The sequence below is a fragment of the Ostrea edulis genome, chromosome 8, assembly GCF_947568905.1.
Source record: "Ostrea edulis chromosome 8, xbOstEdul1.1, whole genome shotgun sequence".
In the NCBI taxonomy this organism is placed as follows: Eukaryota; Metazoa; Mollusca; class Bivalvia; order Ostreida; family Ostreidae; genus Ostrea; species Ostrea edulis.
In genome coordinates this window covers 14,561,439-14,577,425 of record NC_079171.1, presented here as the reverse complement: position 1 = coordinate 14,577,425, position 15,987 = coordinate 14,561,439, and the positions used below count along the sequence as shown (strand labels likewise).

Sequence of the window (15,987 nt, the reverse complement as noted above, 5' to 3'; positions counted from 1 at the left end):
GGCACCTTTCTCTCATCATGATGATCAAATATACCAAGTTATAATATCCTGGAACTTACGGTTCGGTTTGTATCCTGCCCACAAAGTTTTCCTAATAAGTGATACTACGACCTTGACCTTGAAACACAATAGACATCTTCCTCTCATCATGGTGATCAAATGTACCAAGTTATAAAGTCCTAGGGCTTATGATCCAGTCTGTATCCTGCCCACAAGGTCCGGACAGACAGACGAACAGACGGACGACGCCATACCATAATACGTCCTGTCTTCGACGGGCGTATAAAAAGCATTACATGTTTTGTAGGGTAACATGTGAAATTGTCACTTCGACTTCAACCTTGTCAACAATAGTTTTTCAAGGGGTCACAATTTCACATGAAACTCTACAAAACGTTCTACTACTTTTATATCATGGTATTTTCTACCGATTAACCTTGATGTTTAGTTGATTTTAAATTGTTGGGAATTTGGTGTCGTCTGAAATGGAAATAATTACATAAATTCACATTTTATGATATATACGAGGATCATTCAGAAATCATTCAAAAATCACGTAGACAATGTCTCTCTCGTGTATATATATATATATATATATATATATATATATATTGGGATAAATCTCCGATATTATCTTCTAGAGTGCTCGACGTGGCCTCACGAAGCTACATAAATTGATGATCAGATGGACTTCAATCACATAACATTTATTTCTCTACAGGATGGTTTCCTCTCACTCGTCAGGAGAAAAATGACATCTAACGAAAAACATCCGCATGGCTGAGTATATGTTACACAGAAACATACTGGATAGTTGTTAAGCATGATTACACACAGGATTGAGTAAATAGGGTGCTAGTCCCACGTAGCTCTCTTCCTACCTGGGACTAGCAGACACCGAGTTCAAATTAAAATACGCCAACCACACTCATTCATTCCGTAATCCCACTAAATAGAATACCACCGAGCTCAAAAAATTCATATGGACATTGAAAGACAAAAATATTGACTACAAAATTAAGTGGAAATTTTAGGAAAAACATCATCATACTCAAGCATTTCAAAAAACTGCAATCTTTGTACTCTAGAGAAATTCTTTATAATATGTCATCCCGAAAAATCTTCATTGAATAAGCGTTCAGAACTTGTCAGCACTTGCCGTCATTCCCATAAATTTCTATTTACTCAATCCTGTGTGTAATCATGCTTAACAACTATCCAGTATGTTTCTGTGTAACATATACTCAGCCATGCGGATGTTTTTCGTTAGATGTCATTTTTCTCCCGATGAGTGAGGGGAAACCATCCCCTTAAAAACAGCCTGTAGAGAAATAAATGTTATGTGATTGAACTCCATCTGATCATCAATATATATATATATATATATATATATATATATATATATATATATATATATATATATAAACACGCCAAAAACATAACGTCACAGCATCGCGCTGAACAGTTTCTCAAAATATTCTCTTCTACAGATATAAGTGATAAGTGATATTTCCCCATCACTTGTAGGAATGATGCTAATCATTGAAATCTGATATCAATTCTCTGTGATATTAGTTATATTACTGATTTGTGTAATATCAAATCATATCATAATTCCGAACATTTTTAGTTACATCCCACTCTTGTGTAATATCAGTTGTATCACATACAGGTTTAGAATTGATCCTCAGTACAGCCTTGCTTGTCTTAAGAGGCGACTAAATTATATATGTCCCGTGGGTATGTGGGTTAGAATAGGTCCTCAGTACGGCCTTGATTTGTCGTAAGAGGCGACTAAATAGGGCGGTCCTTCGGATGAGACCGCAAAAACCGAGGTCCCATGTCACCGCAAGTGTCATCGCAGGTGTAGCACGATAAAGATTCTTCCCTGCTCAGTGACCATAAGCGCCGAGCATAGGCCTAAATTTTGCAGCCCTTCACCAGCAGTGGTGACGTTTCCATATAAGTGAAATATTCTTGAGAAGGACGTTATAAACAACAGTCAATCAATTAACTATATATGACACTTCAGTTGACCTCAGTGTTCAGCCAAAATGTTGTTTAAGGTCACTAAAACCCCTAATTTGTTAATCTCTACAGATAATCATTTTTTGGGGGGATCAAACACATACAACCCAACCATGTCAAAATTGATTAAATTACCTTGTGTACAATTGATTCCTTCGTAACCTCTGTCGCAACCTTCGGTGCATGTTCCGTTCACATGATGACACTGTTCGTTACCCAAACAAACTCCACATGACTGATTACAGCCTAGTCCAAATGTATTACCATCGCATTCTTTGTAAAAGAAGATAGATCCATGTATATTGAAAAAAGGGATAAATGTTATTTGTGGAAATGAGATAATCAATTATCAAAAATGATTAAAAAGCTACAGTTTCATGTAAAATGCAGGCAAATAATCATGCATTGTTCTATGAAAGTTAACAAAATTAAAAGCAAAAATCATCATTGGTAAAAGAAAAATATATTGAAAAACTGATGTATTATATATCTTGGTTAACGTACGGTACGTAACTGTGAAAAAGATGTTACCAATGATGAAATAATGATATGAAGAGTTTTTTTGATAAGTAGGTAGGCACTCGTACATTTCTTTATGAAAGGAAATGTTAAGTGCAAATGAATTTATCATGACCATTTCTTTACTTGAATCACATTTCTGATTTTTCCACCCAGCCAGACATCCATTCTGACACTGTCCTGTTACTCTGTCACATCTCTCAGGGTCTCCGCAATTGATGTTACATCTCTCTTGGCAGTTGTAAGCATAGCGACCTTCTGGACATTCTATCGATAACGAAAATGTGAGAATTATTCCGAGTTATGGTTATTTTCAATGATGGGAATTGAGTACGCTATGTCACTGAAGAAAATAACACAACTGACAAGGTAACAAACGTTTTTGAAAGTCCAACTTCTTCGATCATCAACATTTTAATACGTTATACGCGATTTTTAAACAAGTTTTTTTTGTTGTTTAGCAAGATCCCAGAATTGTTATCATAAGGAATTAATATATACATCATTGATGAAGGAAACACAAGGGTAGTTGTTTATTAATTGAAATACCAAATAGAACCATCGTGTCACAATGAGAGGGGTGAACGACAGACGGACAGACAACACAATTCCTATAAAGCTTAAAGTTATCTAGTATAATCATTTACCTTCAGTACAGTTCCCGCCTTCATATCCTCTGTCACAGCCGTTTAAACATGTTCCGTTAATGTGATGGCACTGTTCTAAATCCCGACATTGACCGCAGGGTTGTGTACAGTTCTCTCCATACAATTTCCCGTCACATTCTGTAATAAGTATTAAATTTACTTATATATAATGGTAATTTACATTGAATGCTTGGACACGTTTTGTTTGCATTTATATTTCCCTCGAATATCGAATTCATCGAATATAACACCTTCCATCAAAGTTTATTCAATGAGTCTATGTTTAACGACACTCTTAATTCCCCTTGTTTGAAATATATAAGTAGTACATCCTGAGGATATTGGGGATTATAGATGAACAATTACATATATATTCATGAAGTACTACTAATAATGATTGTAGTCATCCACGGCTTCAATACCTTTTTCTGATTAATCAAACTCTATGATGAAAAACAAAACAAGATATTTTCCACAATAATTTTGTCTTTTTTTGCCATTAATAATGCGCAAACATTTTTAAATGTTGTTCTATTACATACATGTGTATAATAAAAATGCATATATTGAAATAAACTGAAATAAAAACGTTACCTTTCTCACAGGCTGTTCCTTTCCATCCCAGATTACAACCAGACTCGCACCGGCCATTAAATCTATTACAATGACCTCTACAATTTGGATTGCATGGTGTAACACAATTCTTTCCATACAAACCACCAGGACATTCTGTCAGAAAAAACATATTATATAATCAATTGACGTCTTGCAGCATTTTGTACAAAGTATATGAATACACAATTTCAGAAAGGAAAAGCACAAATCAACTTTGGTACATGCATTTCACTGACATCGAGTAACCTAATTCAATGGGCGGTTTTGTTTGTGTGTTGGAATTCTTTCCGAAATACAAATTAATTCATGGAACTCATTAATTTTTATTAGATTAATAAACCAAAACCAAAGTGAAAGCTTCTAATTGAAAACACGATATTTTGTATAGATTAATCTTCATGATCAGTTGATATTAAAATGTTGGGACTTTTAGTTTAACACTGAATTACCTCTACATGTATGTTAATGTTAACCGCTCTCTGTTGGAGAAATATTCAAAAGTAGTACTGGACAATAATTGTTGTAGATATTTTGTTAATTTACCATGCATGTATGAAATCCAGTACACGTTATGAAAACCCACCTCTGCAATAAACGCTACATTACTCGCAGGTAACCTCAGTAGATATGCTTTTTTTTTATATACCTAAGGTACATGTATATACATGTGTCTGATTTATTTAAACACTTAAAAAATGAAATGATATTTGAATTTTGCGGTTGAAATGATACTATGGGAGTGAAAAGTTTCTTTTCTAATTTTAAATTCTAATTCTAATATACTTTCCACCAAATCTGCTTATCGGGAGGGGGGAAGATATACAATGATTTCCCGTAACATAAAGACTATTTTGTATTTGTGAAGTGTTTCTTGTAAAACTGCGTTGATATCGTATTCTGGTTTAATATGGCTGTGGTCAGAGTGAGCCATCTCTAGTACCCTCAAAACTTTAGTTTCTTTCAATAGATTAGATTGATTGGTTGATTGTATATTGTTGGACACCCATCTCGAGAATTTTTCACTCACATGGAGACGTCACCATTGTCGGCGACGGCTGTAAAATTTAGGCCTATGGTCAGCACTTGTGGTCTTTGAGATGGGAGGGATCTTTGTCGTGCCACATTTGTTGTGACACGGGGCCTTGATTTTTGCGGTCTCATTCGAATGACTGGCCAATTTAGTTGCCTGATACGACAAACAAGGGGTACCGAGAACCTATTCTAATCCAGATCCCAATGAGACCGTCGATAGATACACGTAGCCAAGTTGTTCCCATACCGTTAGGATATTTCCAGGTTTATTGAACGAATACACGTCGGTTAATGTATAATCTGATGTTTTCAGCGCGACGACGTGGGTATGCATCAAATTTGTAAATGATGTACATATAAAGAAAGAGTAAATATTAATTTTCTGCGTACAGCAGTTGTAATAATTTTCAGTCGTGATATGCAAACGTTTTCGGTTAAAAAATTTAGGTGTGTATTTGTCAAACTTTAAGTCCAAACTACTTTCTGTTCATTCATAAACAATTTGGTATTCAGGTAAATAAATAGTTGTATCTCAAACTTTCACCCGTACGTCTAAATCAGGTTTTAAATTGCGGACTAAGCAAGGTCTATTTTTAAATACTAGCATTCCAACTGGTTTGTGGTCTTTGATTTGGACGTAGCAGGTACGAGTAACAGGCATCAAGTACATATAGCTGGTACTTCTCAACATTGTATCATATTCAGTTTATACTGCTTTAGACAGATTCTACTTTAGCACACCTGAAGTAAGCTTATCTACTTCTTTATTGATATTAATTTCATTTATATTCATGTATACATCTTCGAAACGTTTTCACTCGCAGTTTATTGTTGAATTTGTTGTGTAAAGTTGGTTTAAGTTAGTATATTGTTAATTTTGCAAGTACTTTGTATATTTTTGAAGTGTAACAGGAAGGGAGAAAATGCAACGGACCAGGCTGGGATTCCAACCCGGACCTACTGAATCTCTAGTCGGGTGCTCTACCAACTGAGCTAATTGGCCACCGGCGATCGAGCCGGGTGACCGCTACATCCCTCCCTCCTCAAATGTCTTCACACCTGAAGATATCAACTCAGGATCTTTATCCCCGGCAAGCATTTTCACCTGTCAGTTCCGGGGGATGGTCACATTGCATTTTCTCCCATCCTGTTACTTTCTATTACCAATCTTTTGTAAATTGATTAAATATACAATGAATAGGTGAATATAGCGAACAGTGATCAATCTCATTACTCCTATAAGAAATATAAATTGATAATTTGGACAAACACGGATCCTTGGATGTACGACAGGTGGGATCAGGTGCCTAAGAGGAGTAACCAGATAACCTGTTGATCGTCCACATCCGCCGTGAGACCTATATCTTCATCAGGTAAACGGAGTAATCCATAGACAAAATCAGTGTATAATCGACGGCTTAACAATTGGTTTAAAAAACGTCAGACAGCATCTGACCCAATCACAGGTTGTACTGGTAAGCTAGATCGTTGCATATTGATAATAAAATTTGCAAAATGCTGACTTTAGACGAGACTGTTAAAACCCTCTGTAACATCAACTTGATTGTCAATAGCCAGCCTCAATTTAAAAAATGGTAAAATATGTTAAAATCAATATTAAGAAAATAGCGAAGTAGTGCATCTTCCAACGCATCTGATGTTCTAAGTTATGTGCACTATGTGTTAAAAAATTCCCTTAGCTATACATATTCTACATATTTTCTTACCTTCATCACATCTATCGCCTTGAGCTCCGGCGTCACATCCGTTTGGACAACTTCCGTTCACGTGATTGCACTGTAACCCATCGCTACAGTTACCGCAGTTCTGTTTACACTCCAGGTCGTATTTATTATCATTACAGGCTGTAAGATATATTTCATGTTAATCATGGAGAATTGGAAATCATGTTATGTGTGGTAGCGATCTTTAAACTCTAAAGTATTACATTCATTGTGTATAATTATGATATACAATTACACCATAGATATATAGTGTGAAACTGCAATAGTCACCATTTAAAATGAATATACAATGATAGCTATGTCTGTTGGATTCACGAGATAACACCATTTTTCAACAAAGGAATCTCTCTCTCTCTCTCTCTCTCTCTCTCTCTCTCTCTCTCTCTCTCTCTCTCTCTCTCTCTCTCTCTCAGGCATTATCATTGTCAATAAGAAATCATGATAATGATACTGACATGTTAATACACCAATCCATATCCACAAATATGAATATCAAATGTATATACATCTAGGCCTGTACGTCACTGTAGCTTTCAAAATTGTAAAATATACATTTCTTTTTAACTTACGTACATGTATGCATAGCGTTATGATTGCGTAAACAAATCTTTCTATCTCTTGTGGTTTGTCATTTTGATTCATATCTTATATTTGCATATACTGAACGAAAGAAAGCCTTTCTCAAAAACTGATACTTTTTGAATATACACATTTAAATAAAATTTATCTTTTTCGTCTAATTAGGCATTTCTACACCTGTACATTCATTCTTTAAACGTTTTGTAAATAGAGAAATGTGAGGTACTTCAATTATGAAAGAAGGGATTGCTCCTCGAGTTATTCTATCGAGATGTTTTTGTATGTTTATGATTGTAACAAATCAATGAGTGCTAAATGATCGGCTAGATGTATTCATATTGAACGCCTTTGCGCTCAGACGTTTCTCGTTTGATATTTTGTTACAACCAATATAATAACATTTCACCAATACACATTTTTAAACACAATCCTTATAAAATAATGAATTGTAACGATCGGGATGAAAAAATTTATACCACGTGAAAAATCACTTTTCTTAATGTTGGCCTTTTGCCTCTAACTAGGAGGTAAAATATCCATTGTGTTGGATTATACAGGTGTCGAATTATACAAGTGTCCGATTAGACAGTGTGGAGTGTATGTTCTAAGCATACATTAATATCTTGATCAATTATAGTGATGTGACACTGATGTAATGAAAGTAATTCTATGAATTGTTTGTATCGGTTTCAAATGTTGACTTTTTATTGGCCTGAGTCTAGGGAACACAGTTTTTGTATATCCATGTGTTTTTAAGTTTTTCTTTAACCCACTCTACTCAAGTATACAGTCCAATATAAAAATTGCGAATGATTTTTAGTTTCATGATTTGGATTGGCTACGCATTGATTACTGAATCTATCTATGCTATCAGAACAAAATTGTATTTATATTTAGAAGAAATGTATGGAATAGAAGAAAGGTACAAGAAGAAACCATTCTTATAGAGATACAACAATCAGCATATGGATACAGTCCTTATAACCGTTAATATGCATACGCTGGTTTTCAAAATGATCAAATTCTTCGATTTGCGATGAAATACAATTTTAAAGCAGGGTTAAACATGTAACAAAACTCACGCTGATCACAGAACGACCCCTTGTAGCCCGGAATACACCCCAGACATGTTCCGTTCACTATGTTACAGTGGCTCTCCTGACAGTTCTTGGAACACGGTTTATCGCAGTTTTCTCCATATACGCCTGATTTTGGACAACCTACAATTGATTGATAGATTTATTATCAAGGAGATGTGTAAAACATGACTTCCATAACATATTCAATAAAATAGATTAAAAAGAAAAAAAGTGAAAATTCATCTTGAAATCTTTGAGTTTTTGTTTACAATAAAGTGTTGAACTCATTACAAAATATTCTCTATTTTCTGGATTATAAAATCTCGATTACAGCAATCAATCATTGCGTGCAAAAAAAATCAACAAAAAAGCAACAAAAAAAAAACAAAACAAAAAAAAAACTCAGGATGTTTCCGAAAATATCCAACCATTACTACCGGTATCTCATATTGACCACAATATGTGGAAATATTTGTTTTCTTTATGTGTTTGTGAACCTTGTACGCAGTTTTGAATCAATATAACAGTGAAGAAATATTTTATCATACTAAATTGATAAGAACTGACAAAGAGAAAATATATTTGTTTCTAATGTCGTTTTACATTAACTTATTATATAGTTATAACCACACGTCTGTTTGTTAATTTAAAAAAAAACGTGCTTACATAATTAGTGTTTACTTACCGTAAACTTCAAATTCACAGAGTTCGTTGTATGCGTACTGAGAATATCCATCAGGATAAGTGACATTCTGTAGTCTCTCGTTGTAATAAATGACGTAACGTCCGTGTCTAGGACATGTTATGTTTGTCGGGTTTGGTATTGTGGCTTTGGTGTACATCGTGTCTTTAAAACACAGCACCCCGTCATCTTTGTTGGTTGTATTCGATATGTATACCGAGAAACCAAGGAATCGAGCGGTGTAACCGTTATTGAAATCTGAAAAAACCTTAAGTATTCAGCATGAGGAGATTGAATGTTTATAATGTCTTTTTGCTATCATCTATCGCAATTTCAAAGAGCTAGGTCCTGTAAAATAATTCAAAAAATGAAGAACAATTATCAATACAAATCATGGATATACATGAAGTTGGTGATCACAAGTATCTATATATATATATAAGAATATCGGCGGATCTTGGTCTCTTTGTAATGTTGTGTATTCTTCAAACTTCTCCGGGATCTGGAAAATGGACAATTTTCGTCACTTTTTCTACCTTTAAGGAGAAATTTCCATATGGCCTCATGCATGGGCCAGAAAAAGGCAGTAGCTAGATATAGATTATCTTCAAAAGAAATACTTATGTATGTTTCGTTATGCCCTTGGCTGTGGCCAATTTCTTTTTCTCTTTAAATCTAATCAGTCGTCTGATTTTAACGTTTGCAGGCGGATCACCATAACGCATAGCAACGAATTGTACGAGGATATAAGAAAATTAATCACAATTTAATGTACTTATTATTGTTTCAGCAACCAAAATGATATAATATATTGATAATTACATTTTTAAATTATCAGTTTATGAAAAATCCAGTTTAAGGCATTAAAATGTGCATAGACGGCGACCCGGCAGAATCAAATGAAGTAGGCCAGCTATGACGCACAGTTATACATCCAATCTTGTCTCAATTTGTATAAAAGTGTACAAATAAAGTGTGCCTGTCGATCAAATATGGAAGACGCGTGCAAAATACACCAGACGCAAAAATATTGTAATACTTTTTTTTTGAAAAATTAAAATAAAGATGCATAAATAAGAGCTCACATTCAATCTCTTTGTGCATAAATCCAGCCAAAATTCGCCCATTTTCTGCAGTAATTGGTGATGATAGGTTAGAGAAGCATGGTTTAGCTTAGGTTTTAATCCCAGGTTAGAAGCAAACAAAATTATATTTTATTTTCTAGATTTCTTTCTATTTCGGTTAGGATCGGATAATTTTTGAAGTAGTCCTTTTTTGCTTTCCAAGATGTTGTTCATAAACGTCAACGTCATGTCGTTATTTGCGGTTTTTTTTCTTCTTAGAAACAACGCAATATTTAATTAACGCTTACAAGAAAACGACATGAGACATAAGGAAAATTGATGTGTTCTGACAATGGCATATTGTAGACATGTTATGGATTTAATTTGGTCAAATTTGTAGACAGTGCCGATTTTGCTCCCTAACGAAACTATCTCCTTTTGTATGGAACTAGTAACGTTCCTCCATGTAAATATTTACTGCAGAATATGAATTGTCATTATACATGTGATGTTGTTAAGATTCATCATGAATAGTGTTTTGTTTCGTCAAGAAGCCAAATGAAATTAAGGTGCAAAATAATGATAAAACCTGCATATTTGGTCTATACAGTACAAAACGTCAAGAAAAATGTCGACTTTGAAATGTCGTAATGGCAAGAAATCAGCAGTAACAACATTTCGCATATTAAAAGCCATATATTTTATACGTAATTATGAAATTGCTTGGACGTTATATTAAGTAACTTCTTAAATTAGTACGTGCACAATAACACATACGTTTGCATACTTGATGGGAAATGATATTTTGTATATAAAAGTGAGCCAAATTAAGAAGCTAAAGAACAAAATCTGTTTTAGTAATTGTACTCTATAATTATCTTAAAAAGTGTAATAGTGTAATATATATTCGTATAATATGAAATTTCTTACAATTAGATTTGATTAAACAGACTGGTATTATGGTGTATGTTTTAAACCGAGGTTAGACTGCCATTGAGGTGTCAGTGTTCATATTACTATGGTGTTGTGATGTCCCATTGATGCTATCATTTTACAAAACAATTCGAGCTCATGTTGGAATTAAATTGATCGACAAGAAGATTTAGAAATTAAGTCGTGAGGTACGAAGATAATGATTTACAAAAAAATATATAGGGACGTTTCGAGTTCATCCGGTACTCCAGGATTTTTTTGCATTTAGCCATGTCGATCACGTGATATGACATAATGTTCAGCAGTGGTACTTCCGCTTAATATCTATTACACTGATTACAAAATTGGCGGGGGCAAATGGAATATGAAAAAAGATGTATCTATTATTGTTCGTCCCTCAGAAATAAATGCAGTTTTCTTTAGGATTGAAAATGAGGCAAATACAACAATCTAATTCAAATGATAATGTTAGATCCGCTCGCATACACGTATACATAGTCGACGAATCTGTTGATCATCACTGTAGTTAGTCATCATTTATTCTATCTATTAATCTATATATTTGATTTCTTTCTCAATCATATTTTGATTGTTTCTTTTTGTTTTGTATTTTTCCTTCTTGTCCAAGGTGCAAGGATCATATCGGCTGCCTAATGTCTAGATCTACATGTAGGTACACCCCTCCCCATCCGCGCCCGAGAATATGTTTCAGTCTTGCCTGACGAAACGTTTTTTTTCTAATATTTTTTTTTCTATTGTCATACACGCAGATAAATTGTATAGCTTCATTCAACATTTATCTTTGAGAAGAGGTCTGGAATATACAAAGTCCACATATGTTTTAACGACACTCAGATTGAATGTACAAAAATAGGAAAACAGACGCGACCATTTCAATAAATTTAACAGAGCAATGGCTCAATAGAATATGAATAATCAATATTCCATGACTTTACAATTTTTGCATCTTTTTCTATTATTTCCGAATAAAAGAATTTGTTTTTAATCCAACGTGTTCACATGTCATTGAGCTAATAAGTAAAAATTAATTTTACCGCGTCGCAACCATTGTAAAATGGATCATTGTCATTGTCATTTCTGTCTCAATTAAATTTAAAAATATCTAGAATACTACCATTATATTGAAACTATTTCCTTTTTTTAAATAACCCCAGGAAGAACCAAATAACCCCCCCCCCCCAAACAAAAAACCAAAGCCTGCAGGTCATGCCTACCGTTTCGTGGAGATCGTTCACAACCCCCTTCCCCGCCCGAAAATGTTTCAGTCTTGCCTTGCGAAGAGTTTATTTTCAAAAATCATTTTAAATGTATAGGTTTATCTAACACCTGTCTTTGGGAAGAGGCCTGTAATATACAAATTGCACATGTATTTTAGCGACACTCGGATTGAATGTATAGAAATAGACAATTGTTGCATCTTTTTCTTTTATTTCCGAAGTAAAATATGGTATTCTAACGTGTTCATAAGTCATTGATCTAATAGGTAAAAATGAAATTTACCAGTGATCTCAGTGATATCAGTTATCAGAATAAATATATATATATATTACATGTGACAACAATATCAGGGATTAGAATATATATATATATATATATATATATATATATATATATATATATATTATATGGGATGATATCAGTGATCAGAATGAATATTATATATATATATTGCATGTGATGATAGCAGTGGTCAGTATAAATTTGTATACTACACGTGATGATATCTGTTTAATTTAAATGTTTATATTACATGTGATGATATCAATTGGTATTTAATATAGATAAATATATATCAGATGTGATGATGTCAGTGGTCAGTATAAATGTATATACACTTTATATGTATTACATGCTTTGATATCCGTACTTTATATAAATGTATTACATTTAATGTGATGATACCAGTGGTCAGTATAAATGTATATATTACATGACACCCAATTAAGAAATTTACATACCACAAATATGCTATGTAATTGTCGTATTGGGATTTGTTTAACTTAAAGGGTGGGTGCAATTGTCGTATTGTACTGGATGGGTGTAAATACAAACGTTACAATACGACAACTATTTCCTGCATTTACACCCACCAAGTAAATTACAATGTGACATTTCAAGCCCATCCAGTAAATTTAAAAAAAAACCACGATATGATATATCTCTTGTAGTTTCATCAAGTTGTAGGGTGTGTGATAGACGGATAGACATGGACAACTTTGCAGGGAACACAATGATTAACCGTGTTCCTCATTGATGGTAAACGTATGATAGTATTTGAAAAACAATTAGAAAGGTGCTGTTGTATTTTGGAATTTTAGTCCCACGCATGCAATTATGCCGTTCGATATTCATTTTTTACTTCAAAAGACTAGTTGACGATTTGTTTTACCCCAGGCTGAATTGTCCGTCCTGTAGTATATAGTTATGTGACGTATACTGAGGACACCTCCTAGATCCACCCACCACTTCGCTCTTTGTTTATAATTGTTGGATATCGTACACTGTCTTCCTGTAGCTGTAAATTTTGATTTCAGTCCGTCCACTGCTCGTTCCGCTCCCCATGGTTTATTGGGATATGGATTCAACTGTTTTGCAGTTTTTCCCAAAGCAACGTTGTCTAAAAAAGATAATGATTCTAGAAATATTACAGTAAAACACAGTTCCAGCGAATACGCCTATAATGAATTCATAATTACAACAGAGGTATTTTAATTTCCTGTAGTTTTAAAAGAAAGTTTGAACTTAACGGATATAATTACGTCGAGAACGAATCAAAATTATTCATCCACATCACTTCCCAATAAGCGTGTATGCCAACTGCAAACATTTCTCTCGAAAAGCAATGCTGTCTGGGAAAACAGGATAAAAGTCTTTGTGTAATATACTGTACCCACTGCAAGCAGCGATCGATGTGTTGGTGAATTACTTTTAAGATAAATGTTATACAATTGCAAAATGAAATAGTAAAGTATGTTCATAATGTAATCTAAACTGATTGTCGTGTTACATGTATGCGCTAATTATAGAAACGTCCCCAGAATCATCTCGAGATATGTGCTGCTTTGTCGGTTTCTCGGACAATTAGCGATGAGGATCCTGATTACAATATCGCCCACCGTGAACACTGAATCCGGCTTCTTGGGTCATATAAACATGTCCAGCCCCCCCCCCCCCCCCCCGGGAAGGAAGCAGGGTACGTTTCTTTTGGGTGGAATTCAATGTTTAATTTGATTGAATCATTTTTCAGGTAAGAAATTAAGACACACTTTCATAGAACAATGTTCGCCCTTCTTACAAGTGAAAACAGACTAACTAATCAATCCGGACATTTTCCACTGTGTGGATAGAGACTTACTGGTCACCTACAGAGACTATTATCAGGTGGGATATTACGGATGAAAGATACTTTCTTATGAATATCCATGAGATAATACGGTAATGCCACCCTCGGAGGCGCAAAAACACGGGAATAGTTTCGTGTAGAATTACCTTACATTTCCGCTACTCATATATATACAATTGTCACCCGTTGAATTGAATCAAAGTATGAAACATCATATATCGGCAATATTCTTATATTTTCTGTTTAAATATCTAGCATTGCATGTGACCTGAAGGCTCTTTTGTGCAGGATCAGTATGAAGACTAAATGCAAAAACATATTATGAACACAAAAAATTCTATGTCGGATTAAGGCTTTAGAAGTAAGGAGTGAAGATATGATGCTAAAGACTTCACTGAGACACGAAGTGGGAAAGGGGCGGGGAGGGGGGGGGGGGTTACAGAAGGAGGTACCCCTTAACTCCCCGGAAGTGGCGGTTTCAGGATTTAAAAAAGACCGAAAGAGGTACATTCTGAACGCGTTCTGTTGAATTGATATGTAAAACTGAATATTTCCTGTGAAAATGTCAACTTAAAAAGGTGTAGTGATCAATATCATAAATTCTATAAAGAATACAAAATCATTATAGAGAAGGGAAATATGCTCCCCCGGAAACACAAGGTGAGGAGCTTGTAGAAGAGGTATTGATTAACCAATTTATTTCAAATATCCTAAGCATTCTTTCGATGAGATGAATGAGGGAGTGTGTTCTCTCAACTCCAGAACAACTAATACTCGGACACATTTCCTTCAATTCTAGAACTGAGGATAACGTCCAGTGATACATCGTGTAGATATCTGCTAAACCAAATACATTAGTGCAGTTTCATGTTGTGTAAGGTTAGTAACAAAAAAGAAATATTATATTGATACGAGGAAGATCTGAATTAGTAGTACCCCTCTACTTCTCTTTCTAATTGGTCTCCCTAATGATAAATACTTTCCGACGCCCGTTAATTCTATAGTTTGGAGAACGAGTGCATTAACTCAAATCATGATAAAATTTTCACATACATGGATAGTCAATGAACATTGCAATTGAATGCCTCGCAAACATCTACAATACATTTGACACGTTCTCTTATGTCGAAATGTCGTTTATTTAATCTTTGTATTCCCACCGATTTTTTTTCTAAAACTTGAGTTGCCATTAACTTTTCTTTTTTAACAAAATTTCAACTTAAAATTGATCACAGGTGATAAGAGGGCACAGGATAATATCACCATCTAAAACTAAAACCGATATCGTTAAAATACCACATTTCAGAAAACGGAAGCGTGGTTCCGCATTTACTTTTGGTTGTGACGTAGAGCTAGGATAGGACCACATAAAATACTTGCATTTCCAATGGTTTTTGCTTTCGACATCTTTACTTTACAAATTTAAATGAGAGCCATTTCCTCATGAATGTGAACATTTTGCATACGAATCCTGATAATTATAGTTATTTTAACGACTGGGCATTCTCTGAACAAAAAATGAAAATCAGAAACACAATTCATTTTTATACATTCATGAGGGTATGAACAGTAACGCTTGATGACAGCGTAATTTTCATGAAGCGCTCTGCTAGTGGACAACGTCGTGATTAATACGCTCATGTATCTTTCAAAAATTTACTTCATTTCTAAAATAGGTTCACACCATAACCTTTGTCCCA

At 34.3% G+C, this 15,987-nt stretch overlaps 1 protein-coding gene across 5 annotated transcripts in view; it reads right to left on the bottom strand.

Moving 5' to 3' along the window:
• The window catches only part of LOC125661591 (receptor-type tyrosine-protein phosphatase alpha-like), a 95,585-nt gene that overhangs the window by 33,482 nt on the left and 46,116 nt on the right, over positions 1–15,987 (bottom strand). Inside the window, exons 2-9 of one of the 5 annotated variants that reach the window (XM_056146961.1) lie at positions 13,334–13,561; positions 8,930–9,184; positions 8,248–8,385; positions 6,569–6,706; positions 3,789–3,923; positions 3,195–3,332; positions 2,674–2,814; positions 2,164–2,301 (exon numbers count right to left, since the gene is read on the bottom strand). The exons of 1 other annotated variant lie outside the window; for it this stretch is intronic. In XM_056146961.1, the coding sequence (XP_056002936.1) occupies positions 2,164–2,301; positions 2,674–2,814; positions 3,195–3,332; positions 3,789–3,923; positions 6,569–6,706; positions 8,248–8,385; positions 8,930–9,184; positions 13,334–13,561 (1,311 nt within the window). The remainder of the gene's footprint in view (positions 1–2,163; positions 2,302–2,673; positions 2,815–3,194; positions 3,333–3,788; positions 3,924–6,568; positions 6,707–8,247; positions 8,386–8,929; positions 9,185–13,333; positions 13,562–15,987) is intronic. 3 more of the 5 variants (XM_056146962.1, XM_056146959.1, XM_056146960.1) reach the window with 3 other exon arrangements.